Genomic DNA, 11,559 nt, shown 5'->3' with positions numbered 1-11,559 from the left:
TGTCACATGGTCTGTGCCATGTGTCAACAGGAGGGATGGTATCATTAGTAGATAAGCAATTTAATACAAAAGGATTCAATTTATTTTCTAAAAAGTTTTGTAGACAATGTTTGATTTGCATCAAGAATAATGTACAAGGCCAGGTGCGAACAAGAAGGGGGAAATTTCCAGTTCCTGAATATCCATTTCAGGTTATTCACATGGATTTCATACAATTGAATAAGGATAAAGGATATGAATACTGTTTGGTAATCATAGACGCTTTAACAAAATGGGTTGAATTGTTTCCATGTAAAACACCAGATGCTATTACTGTGGCAAAAGCCATATGTCAACGAATAATACCAACTTTTGGTGTTCCAGAGATCATCAGAAGTGATAACAGAACACATTTTGTGAATCAGATTATAACCAGAGTAGGAGAATATTTGAAAAGAGATCTCAAAAGACAGAGTATATTTTCCACAGTCAGCCGGACTAGTGGAAAGAACGAATGGAACTGTAAAAAATAAGCTAATAAAGGCAATGCATGAAACAAAAAGGACATGGACAGACTGTGCAGATTTAGTACAACTAAATATGCACCTATTACCAGCAGAAGGTACTAATTTGACACCATTTGAAATGTTGTATGGAAGAAACTTCCGCATTCCAGACTTGGACCTAAAGGAAAGAGATGGCCCAGATTCAGACTGGACATTAGCAGACTATATGCAGCAAATGTTAACACAGAAAGAAGTGCAAAGAACACATTATTGTCCGACTATTTCCACACTCTTCCACAGGAGACGAGACCAGTGAAGCCTGGTGACTGGGTGTTTGTGAAAGCCATAAAGAGAAAGTGCTGGTTGAGCCCCAGATGGGAGGGTCCATGCTAAGTGATATTAACAACGCTGACTGCAGTGAAGATTGTAGAACGGAACGTCTGGGTCCACCTGAGCCACTGCAAAGTACGAGACTTGGACGATCTGTCCTCCTGTCCTCGTGTGGGGAAGTCTGACTACAAAGGGGAGTAAGTAGGATAGTAAAGTAAGAGAAAATATCTCAAATTCCCAAAGTATTTGACAACCTAAACTGCCACAGCATCTCACTGTGTGCTGTTTGGTACTATAATAATAACATTTGTTTGACTAAATGAGTGATATACAAAAGGAAGACAACATTAAATGTAAGTTGAACATTTAATACGACTTCTTTTGTTTGTAACAACTTTCTGGATGGAAAATACAACATTTTAGTACTAGTTGTTACTGCTCAAACAGAAGCAAAGAGGAAAGACAAAAAAGTGCTGCATCTAATTAGACTGTTTGAAGGCCGGATGTGAAAGACGTCAATGCTGGAAGCACTTCAGAAGGTCAGCACTGTGCGGATGCTGCAGTGAGAGAGAAAAATGACATCTCAGTCTAATGAACAAAGATGTGAAAAACAAAAAAAAAAAAAAAAACAGACATTAAACATCTACCCACCTTTTTCCAGCATGCATGAGGTCAAAACCCTCATTGATCTGCTCAAAGGGCAGAGTGTGAGTAACAAATTCATCCACCTTCAGTTTTTTATTCATGTAATCTTCTACCAGTTTAGGAACGCTCTCCACACTCTTCCAGCCTGCAGGCAAATATGGAAATCAGTTTAATTTCTTTAATTCTATTTTATTCAGAGACTAAAACAGTAAAAATACACTGATCTCACCATTAGGAAAAGCCCAAGGCAATGAACTGCAATTGTATAGTGACCTTTTATAGGTTAGAAATAGCATTACACATGCATACACACTGACTTAAAAAACCAAATCTTTAATCGCATTAACAAAGGTAATGTTTGGGCTTTTTGGTTTTTCTACGGGGGCAGTGTTGGCACATGGGTAAAATTCTCATCTTGATCTTAATGTCACCTACCACACAATCCCCGGCACTGATCTGACTACAAACTGAGCCAAAATGAAGCTGTGCTCACCACTAGAAAGCTTCAGTATTAATAAGTTATTTAAAACTGTTTTGAATACATTACATACTCATCAATGAATGAAAACTCTGCAGTCATGTTTTAGTTTTGACGCCTTCGTAACACACCCCCTCACCTCCGAAGGCTGTTCCCCTCCACACACGACCTGTCACCAGCTGGAATGGTCTGGTGGAAATCTCTTGTCCAGCACCGGCTACACCAATGATGACACTCTCGCCCCATCCTTTGTGGCATGCCTCCAGTGCGGCTCTCTGAAATAATGACAGTGTACTTTCTGAGACTCCATGCACATTCATCCTTTGAGTGTTTGAACAGTGTTGGAACATTGGTTGTGAGACATTTTTTATACATTAACAACAGCACATTAACAATGATATGAAAACAATACATGATTGACATACTGCTTATCCATCAGAAGACATGTTGCATGTAGAAATGCACCAATCAATTAGCTAGTGATTGGAATCTCTTTTTTTTTTTTTAGGACGACCGTTGACCTGCCATTCAGACCACGTCCTGCTGGCAGCCAAACAAGAGTTGTGTGTCGGGAAAATAGGTGAGGAAGCTCACAGTTACAGGCTGGGGGTGGTTCATTAGCTTGGAAATACTCTACAGTGAATTAACAGAGCTCCAAGTTCATCATTTTTTATTAGACGTAACAGTGACACTAACAGTGAGGGAGCCAACGTGATAATCTGCAAAAGCTGCAAGTGCAACATGGGAAAATGATTGCAATCAGTGCACCTTTCGCTGCACGTCTTGTCTAGGACAATTAGTACTACAAAACATGTCTCACCATGATTTTCACATTTCCAATGCACTCAAAGGAGTAGTCTACACCACCGTCAGTCATCTCCACCAGAACTTCCTGAATGGGCTTGGTGTGATCATTGGGGTTCACAAACTCAGTTGCTCCAAACTCCTTGGCTTTCTCAAACTTTGCAGGGTTGATGTCAACGCCAATGATCCTGGTTGCACCAGCAGCCTGGCAACCCATAATAGCAGCTAGGCCCACGGCTCCAAGTCCAAACACGGCACAAGTGGAACCGGGCTCAACCTGGAGTGTGCAGAAAGAAGAATGTGCATGGGAAAAGTTGCATCTTTATTTCATTGTGCAATGTTGCCTTGCTACAATGGCAATGAAGATTTTGATTCTGATATGTGAAAGAAATACAGTGAACTTATTTAGCCTTATTCTGGTTATTAAATAGATTTGGTACCATTACATTTAATAAGATTATTTATGGTGAGAACACAATTATAACAATCATTTTTACAGTGCATTCCCCCCTTTTTGGACAAGAAAACTATTAAAACAACTTAAAGTGTCAACATTGCTTTAATATTTGTGGACATTTTTACAGTACAGCCAAAAATCTCTGGTGTTCCTCACCTTGGCAGTGTTGAGAGCAGCACCGTAGCCTGTAGAAATGCCACATCCAAGCAGACACACTTTATCCATTGGAGCCTTTTCATTCACCTTGGCCAGAGAGATATCGGCCACTACGGTGTATTCAGAGAAGGTACTGGTGCCCATAAAGTGAAACACTTGCTTTCCCTTGCAAGTGAAGCGTGAGGTCTTATCAGGGAGCAAACCCTGGCCCTGGGTTACTCTGTAATGTGGAGCCACATAAAAAAAAAAAACTTTAGATGTGTACAATGGAATTGGATAGGTGTAGTTTGACAGAATTTGACATTTTACCTAATTTTCTGGCAAAGATTGGTCTTGGGATTTTTGCAGAATTTGCATTCCCCGCACTGTGGTACATACAGAGGAATCACAGTATCACCTTTAACAAAGAGATTTGAAAAAAAAAATTAAAAACAGAACATATAGTTACAACTGCACATAACATGTTTAATTGGGACGTGTTGCTTCATACCAGGCTTGAATTTGATGACACCTTCACCAACACTCTCCACAGTCCCTGCACCCTCATGGCCCAAGATGACAGGGAAAAGTCCCTCGGGGTCACTGCCACTGAGTGTGTAGGCATCTGTGTGACACACCCCTGTGGCAAACAGCTGAAAGATAAAGTTTTAGATAATGAAATAATAATAATGATAATAATTGAGGCAAAAAGGTAGGCAGTACTTACAAAAAATGTATTAAAAATAAATTATGTGCATTTTATTATAAAATGCTACATGCAGAGTTTTGTTGTAAAAAGATAAATACGAAGAAAATATTTTATTACTCTGTGCTCACACCATGTACCAGGTACCAAAAATATAAGTGATAAAATAGACAAAAACTATAGTTCTCAATATTCTTCAAGGAAGTCCAAACAACTTTTTTATATTGTCTTTAAATTGTAAACATTAAGTTAGAACATAACTTGACAAACCAAAACTTTTAACATTTTGGACTTATCCAGTCGTCAATAACGCATCGAATTAAACGTGTGTGACATTTACTATATAATAATCATTATTAGGTTTACCTTGATGCGAACTTCATTGGCCTTAGGTGGTGCAACTTCCACCTCTTCAATGGAAAGAGGCTTCCCTGGCCCCCAGGCAACAGCAGCCTTGCACTTGATTACCTAAAAAGAGCACGAGATATATGTGTGTGTGTGTGTGTGTGTATTCTACGTTGCACTTAAACCGGTACCTGCAACTTAACAGAAGCCATGGCTTCACAGATGCACAGTGACCCAGTTAAAGCCGTCATATAAGAGTTAGTTAAGGAACAGTGCAAAGTGGTCCTTAACTAGTTTGTTTCTACTTTAACTAAAGCTACAAGCTTTTTACTCTTTTTATTTCAATGCAATAACATTGTATAACTTTCGACACGACCGGCACCAACTTGCAAACAGCTGCAAACTGATTTCTTGCTGAATGATTAAACATTCACTCCGAACGTGTTCATTCGACAACTCAAATAAAAAAAGACCTGTTGGTTTAATCTATATTTATGACGAGCTTAATCCGCACACAGGCAAAATAGATATGCATTTAAAACAGTTATTTTGCAGGCTATAGAAATCCCACTTACTTTTCCAACTGTCTCCATGTTCTTCCCTTCAGAGCAAGAGAACGGGGTGGAAGCAGCGTCATACGTACGGACCAATCAAAGAGGAGAACGTAATGGTGATGCAGCTAGAGCTGTAAAGTGATTGAAAAAGTCGTAAAATGGATATCACATATATGTATGAAAAAAATATTTATTATATTTATTTAAATTTAACCAGAAATGCACCGTCAAGATAAAAAAAAAAACAATTAAAATTAGTCCCTACTTTAAAAAATATGAAAAATCCCATATGAAAAATAACTAAACTTTGAGGCATAAAGGTAAACAAAAGTTGGTCACGGTGGAGCTTCACTGCTGTGTTAATGGAGATAAGGTGAATAAAGGCCTCTTCAAAACGCTGTACTTTGATACTTTGAGGTTGATAATCATTCAGAGAAAAAAAAATCACAAAATGACTGAGCTAATTATTTGGGCAGTTGTTTTACACATTTTATATTAAATCAAGCAACATTGCTGGAATAAACAACTGACCGCCAATATGCACAACTATTTCTGCATTTGATTTGTCTCTTTTCAAACATCTGAACTTGTACAAAACACCCTTTTAATCAAAGCCATCAGCAAGGATCTACTTGAGATATTTTCAGAGCATCAAAATAAATGAATTAATGATGCATAAAAAAGTTGTTTTGCCTTTTTTTATTAAAAGCACAATTTTCAGGTTGAAATATTTTTATACAATAAACAAGGTAAAAGAACACATCTGCTTATAAAGAGGAATTGACACTATGTTGCACCTTCTGTAGCAGTGCAACAATCAAAAAAGAAGATCCATTCCAAGATCCAAGTTTCAAATGTGGTCCATGTTCAGAGTTTGACAACATCTGCACATTTGCATGGAACACAGACACTCCACTGGAGAAGGTTTTAGGCAAACAAAAAAAAAGATCCACCAGAACATCAACAGATCATCTTCCACCTAAAAGAGAAAAGAAAACAACGTGACCATAATAAAACAAAGACTGCACACCAAAGACAGCTTCACAACAGAAATGCTTACAAAATTAATGCCAACCTCTAAATCCACGTCCACCACCACCTCCTCTTCCTCTAAAACCTCCCCCTCGTCCACCACCTCCAAATCCTCCGCCGCGACCACCTCCAAATCCTCCGCCACGACCACCCCCACCTCTGCCACCTCGAAAGCCACCTGAAAATAAAACAAAAACACAAGAGAATTAAGTAACAGAATTTGTACCGATTAGTATTGTTTAGCAAAAATCAGGCCAACAGTTAAATTACCTCCACGGCCACCTCCTCTACCTCCACCCCGGCCTCCTCTTGGTGGTCCCTTCTCTCCTGGCGGCCTAGGCAAGAACCTTTGCAGTGGGAGCAACTTCATTGGATCTATATAAAACTAAAAGAAGGTGCAAACCGATGTAGTTCATAACACCCATGAATTTAGATATGCATATAAACGCACTACTCAAAACAATCTACTTCAACACATACCTTCTGTAATTTCTTGAAGGAAGATGCCTTCATGTTATCTGAAAGTTTAACTGAAAAATACTGCAAGCATGGGTTAAGGAAAAAAAAAGTAATCTATCTAAAGGCACATTTAATAATTCCTGGTGTTTATAGTTATGACTAAACAGTGATACAAAGGATACAAAGTCTCTGAGCTGGCCAAATATCTCATCCACTTTCCCAATCTGCTCCTTGTTTTCCAAGTAAACTGGAGCATTGAAGTAAGGAACTTTGTTTTCTTCTGTTGTACACTTGCACACAATATCATCTTCACATGGGTGCACGAATTCCCCTAGTGCTGGAAAAAGTTGTATACAAAAATGTTAAAGCAATTGACATGGTACTGACAAGGTCTTGAGACATTGGCAGAGACATACTATAGAAAATTGATACATTGCGATATTACACCATCTAACCTTCAGATCAGCAGTCATATAGGTGTAAAAATGATTGTTTTGCACAATTTTTGTGCATAGTTTATTGGATTTAATTAACATATCATTTGCGAGAAAATTTATTGAGGAATTATGAATGTCCAACTTACAAAACTTTAAATTGAAATATCAAAGTAAAACTTTATTTATCCAGCATCACACAACTATCAGCCTGTGAGTGTTAAGCGCTTACCGACAACATATTCAGGAGGACCGTAGTCCTGTTGTCTGTTGAAGCCTCCTCGACCGCCTCCACGTCCTCCACGATTAAAGCCTCCTCCACCTCGGTTAAAGCTTCCACCACCTCGATTAAAGCCTCCACCACCTCGGTTAAAACCTCCACCTCTTCCACCGCCGCGTCCTCCTCCACCTCCTCTGAAAGACATTTTCTGCAGAGAGCAAAGTCACGAAGATGAAGGCGTTAAATATCTATAGGTTTCACTTACAATGAGTCCTACATAGCAACATGCTAAATGCTTTTCCAATCAGTTCTAATAACAGAAAATTAATGTGTTTACTCCGCCATTTAAATAAGTAGTTCATTTGTTTATAAACGTACAATTTCGGTATGTTGGTTCGACAAAAGTGAATGAAAAGCACAGAACTTACCACTTAAAAGGACAACAGAAACTATTTACTTCGAAATGCCTCCACGAGATGACAACACGTGTGACTGCTGCCGTAAAGACATTTGGTAGTGTTGTGAGGTGTCGTAAATTTACAACAGCGTTAGCGCGGTCTTTAAAAATGCGAATGTAATGAATATAAGACTAAAAACATATCGAATATCTAAATTGTTCCAAAAAATAATGTACTTAATAATGTTATAATTGTATATCAAATAAACTGGATTTATAAGAGTTCGATGTGCCGATGTAATTCATACTCCAGTCCAGAAGATGGAGGTAATAATCCTTAATACAAAATGCAAATTCAGCTACACGCACACACAAAAAAAGTAAACCGGATTAGCAGGACTACAAGTTTAGGATTTAAATCGGAAACATTTTGCAATGTCTACAATAGGTCAGGTAAGAAAATCAACATATTATGAGCCACGTAAATTTTACTTACACCTTTATATAGTTGACTACGATACGTTTTTATTAAGTAGTAGTTTCTGAGTCATGGCTAATCAACTATCTGATCCAGCCATACTGTGTTTTGTTTAAGGTTATCAAGTGCAAGGCAGCTGTTGCCTGGGAACATGGCAAATCCCTGGTCATTGAAGATGTGGAGGTCGCCCCGCCTCAGGCGCATGAAGTCCGTGTCAAGGTCTGACACATTTTTTAAAAGCACTTAAACTTCTTAATTTGTGCACAGACAGCAGTAAAAATCAGTACCTGTAAAGGTTGCAACAGTCAGTTTTGAAGCTGATTGTCAGTAGTTAATAACTGATGATGTTAGATTAACAAGAAGAAATACTGGTTACATGAGCAATAAATGGCTGCATTTTTTACTGCACTCACATGACAACAACATTCAAACTGCTATCTTTTTGAATAGGTATGTTCCACAGGTGTATGTCACACAGACTGGGAATATTTGTATGGTACAGGAGAAGGGATTGAGATGAGACCATTTCCATTAGTGCTCGGCCATGAAGGAGCTGGAATTGTGGAGAGTGTTGGACCAGGAGTCACCAAATTTTCACCTGGTAAATTTCACAGCCTAAAAAAAAAACAATAACACATATTGCAGTTTTCACTCCTTTATACATAGAAATTGTTTTTGCGTCTGTCTTTAGGAGATAAAGTCATTCCTTTGTTTCTGCCTCAGTGCGGGGAATGTAAACGATGTCTCAGCCCTAAAACAAATCAGTGCCGGAAGAACTGGTGATTTAATTTGCTGTGAATTTGGCACACAAACTATTGTTGTCATGTTAAGTGTTTTTTTCTCTAAATTGTTCTTTTCTGTGGATCTTCAGGGACAAAACTCAAATGGGAGTTTTGGCTGATGGCACAAGCAGGATATCCTGTAAGGGACAACAAGTTTACCAGTTTATCGGTGTCAGTACTTTCTGTCAGTACACCGTGGTCTCCGACATCTCACTCACAAAGATAAGGAATGATGCACCACTGGAAAAAGTCTGTTTGCTGGGATGTGGTGTCTCCACTGGCTATGGTGCAGCTCTTAAAACTGGCCAGGTAAATATAGGCTGATCTGCTGTACACTGACATATAAAAAATCCCACCACTAGACGGCAATCTTCTGGTTTCTTTTTTCATTTTAATTAACCTTTAAGTTAATTTAACTATTTTCAAAACATTTATAAAATGCCAAAAGCAGCACAGCACAAGAAAATGTCCCCAAAAATAAGCCAAAAGTTGAAACCCACCTCGTGTCCCCTAGGTCGAGAAAGATTCCATATGTGCTGTATTTGGTCTGGGAGCTGTTGGGCTGGCAGCTGTTATGGGCTGCCTCGCTGCAGGGGCCAAGAGAATCATAGGGGTCGACATTAACCCTGACAAGTTTGAAAAAGCTGCAGCATTAGGAGCCACCGAGTGTGTCAATCCCAATGATTACAGCGAACCCATTCAGGAGGTGCTGGCAGAGATGACAGGTGGGGGAGTGGACTACGCTTTTGAGTGTGTTGGAAATGCAGCTGTCATGGTGGGTACTTTTGAAATATTTCATTGTTTTTGTAACAGTTGGTGAAGATGTGACTGTGTTTAACAGAGGATTCTAACTGTTCTAGAAAGCTGCGTTTGACTCAACAATTGATGCCTGGGGTACCTGTGTTATTGTTGGCTGGACAGACAGAGATTTGCTAAGTATCGATATTCTAAAGCTGCTCATGGGTCGTACAGTGAAGGGCACTTACTTTGGAGGTGAGTTTAAAATAAATTAACCATTAGCTGACGGAGACTTGACCTTCAACAGCGGCTGATTAAATAATGTAAAAAATCTTGAGGACCAACATGCAGTTAATGTGATACAGCATGTGATAATGTGATACAACAGTTGTCATTACACACAAATGTGCTAGATTTAACCTCATTAATTAAGTGCATTTGTTTATGTGATAATATAATTGAAAGTCACATAGTTAAATATATGATATAAAATATGATGATATTGAAAAACAGAGATGTTCTTCCGATGTCTACAGGTTGGAAGAGTGTGCAAGATGTTCCCAAACTGGTGGACGACTACATGAACCAGAGACTGAAACTGGACGAGTTTATTACCCACAACCTGACCCTGGACCAGATCAACCAGGCATTTGACTTGTTGAAGTGTGGGAAGAGGTACAACTTTTTCAGCAGAAGCTGAACATATTTCAAACCATTTAGATGGTTGACATTTTTCTGAAAATCTGTGATTTATGTGATTTGTTTTTATTTTCCTGATATATATATATTTTTTGTTTGTTTCCCTCTTTCAGCATTCGCAGCGTAATCAGCCTTTGTGATTCCCAGGAAAAACCTGAAGGGACTTCATAAGAAAAATCACACATTTTATTCTATTAACTTCTATTAACTGTTTTTGGTAGAGTTTTTGGTACGAAACCATCATTATTCTTTGTACTATTTTTCAGCACGTGGCCATATCTACCACTAGATGGCAGTCTTGTAACATAAACGAGCCATTTATCTACACCCTTAAATAAACTCTGTTAAAAATACTCTGTATTTCCTATCCTAATGAAGATTTATCATCTTATTTCAAATCTATATTGCCAGTTATTTTCGTATCTATTTTATTTTATTATTATTTTTCAATAGAAAGTCCTAACCTGTCAGAGTCAGAACCTGTAATTATTTCTCAGAATTGTGGCTCCTCTTGTAAATGAAACAAACATGTTTTTCATTCACACTGTTATAACTGCCGCAGGAATTTGTGTCACTGCAGTTTCTTTCAAATACTCCCAACAGCTTCTAATTAAAATAAACAAATAAATGCTTTATTTACCCCTGTGTAAGATTTTTTTTTACATGAATCAGAAGAGAGCAGTTGCTGCTGTCATCACTTTGCTGCAATGACTTAGATGTCAAACTCAATCCAGATTAAATAAATGCCATTAGAGAAATTAGGCCAAATCTGAGGGCAAAAAGTTCAGAACTGCTGCAGTGGGTTTAATACTATTTAATCTAGGATCAGGAGATTTAATTGTTTGGAATCAAAAACAAAAATTCATTGACCTTTCGCTCACATTATTGAAAACCTTTGTATCAGGACCTAAAGTGCCACGAAGGAATGATATTGAAAGGTCTGAGAACAAAAAATAAAATGAATACAAAGTAAAAAGCAAGTTAGACGAGTAAATAATTAATAAAAATAAGTTATTTGATAGCTAGACTCAAAATTACCAAAATGACTGAAACTTTGCAAAAATGTAGTAGAACAAATATAAAATCAAAATTAATACTAAAGTAAAACAAATAAAAAACAAAAAAAAAGAAAAACTCTTAATTATTATCTAAAAATATAGCTAAGTCTATAGCTATAAATGTATATGGTGTAATATTTAAAAACCACCTAAAATAGTTTGAGGTGGCTTAAAGATAGAATACTGTTAAAATTAGTAAAAATGCACTTTTTGTAAATATTTCGACTAATTTAGGTATTCTTATTTTAATCCATTTTCCTTCTTGTTATTTGTGTTGTGTTGTGAGCTAACCTTTAGTGATCTTTGGTAAAACATTGTATTCT

The 11,559-nt window shown here is 37.7% G+C and overlaps 3 protein-coding genes across 3 annotated transcripts; 1 reads left to right on the top strand and 2 right to left on the bottom strand.

The window, feature by feature from the left end:
- Positions 1-1,167: 1,167 nt before the first annotated feature.
- Positions 1,168-5,086, bottom strand: LOC103390639 (alcohol dehydrogenase class-3). Its single transcript, XM_008326564.3, has 9 exons — positions 4,961-5,086; positions 4,407-4,508; positions 3,846-3,987; positions 3,665-3,752; positions 3,356-3,575; positions 2,759-3,019; positions 2,078-2,213; positions 1,467-1,605; positions 1,168-1,372 (listed from the first exon to the last, which is right to left on the bottom strand). Exons 1-9 carry the CDS (start codon positions 4,976-4,978, stop codon positions 1,348-1,350), a joined length of 1,131 nt encoding a protein of 376 aa, XP_008324786.1. The 5' UTR covers positions 4,979-5,086; the 3' UTR covers positions 1,168-1,347.
- Positions 5,087-5,623: 537 nt separating this feature from the next.
- gar1 (GAR1 homolog, ribonucleoprotein) lies at positions 5,624-7,621 on the bottom strand. The gene is made up of 7 exons (XM_008326567.3): positions 7,513-7,621; positions 7,097-7,292; positions 6,613-6,767; positions 6,452-6,511; positions 6,242-6,356; positions 6,015-6,149; positions 5,624-5,918 (listed from the first exon to the last, which is right to left on the bottom strand). Exons 2-7 carry the CDS (start codon positions 7,287-7,289, stop codon positions 5,908-5,910), a joined length of 669 nt encoding a protein of 222 aa, XP_008324789.1. The 5' UTR covers positions 7,290-7,292; positions 7,513-7,621; the 3' UTR covers positions 5,624-5,907.
- A 159-nt stretch (positions 7,622-7,780) lies between these two features.
- Positions 7,781-10,817, top strand: LOC103390640 (alcohol dehydrogenase class-3-like). Its single transcript, XM_008326565.3, has 9 exons — positions 7,781-7,934; positions 8,077-8,178; positions 8,410-8,560; positions 8,651-8,738; positions 8,831-9,050; positions 9,256-9,516; positions 9,602-9,734; positions 10,016-10,154; positions 10,292-10,817. Exons 1-9 carry the CDS (start codon positions 7,917-7,919, stop codon positions 10,347-10,349), a joined length of 1,170 nt encoding a protein of 389 aa, XP_008324787.1. The 5' UTR covers positions 7,781-7,916; the 3' UTR covers positions 10,350-10,817.
- The last annotated feature ends 742 nt before the right edge of the window (positions 10,818-11,559 follow it).

Source organism: Cynoglossus semilaevis, chromosome 15 (assembly GCF_000523025.1).
Source record: "Cynoglossus semilaevis isolate Cse_v1.0 chromosome 15, Cse_v1.0, whole genome shotgun sequence".
In the NCBI taxonomy this organism is placed as follows: domain Eukaryota; kingdom Metazoa; phylum Chordata; class Actinopteri; order Pleuronectiformes; family Cynoglossidae; genus Cynoglossus; species Cynoglossus semilaevis.
The sequence above is the reverse complement of the archived record's forward strand: the minus strand, read 5'-3'. Positions and strand labels throughout refer to the sequence as shown.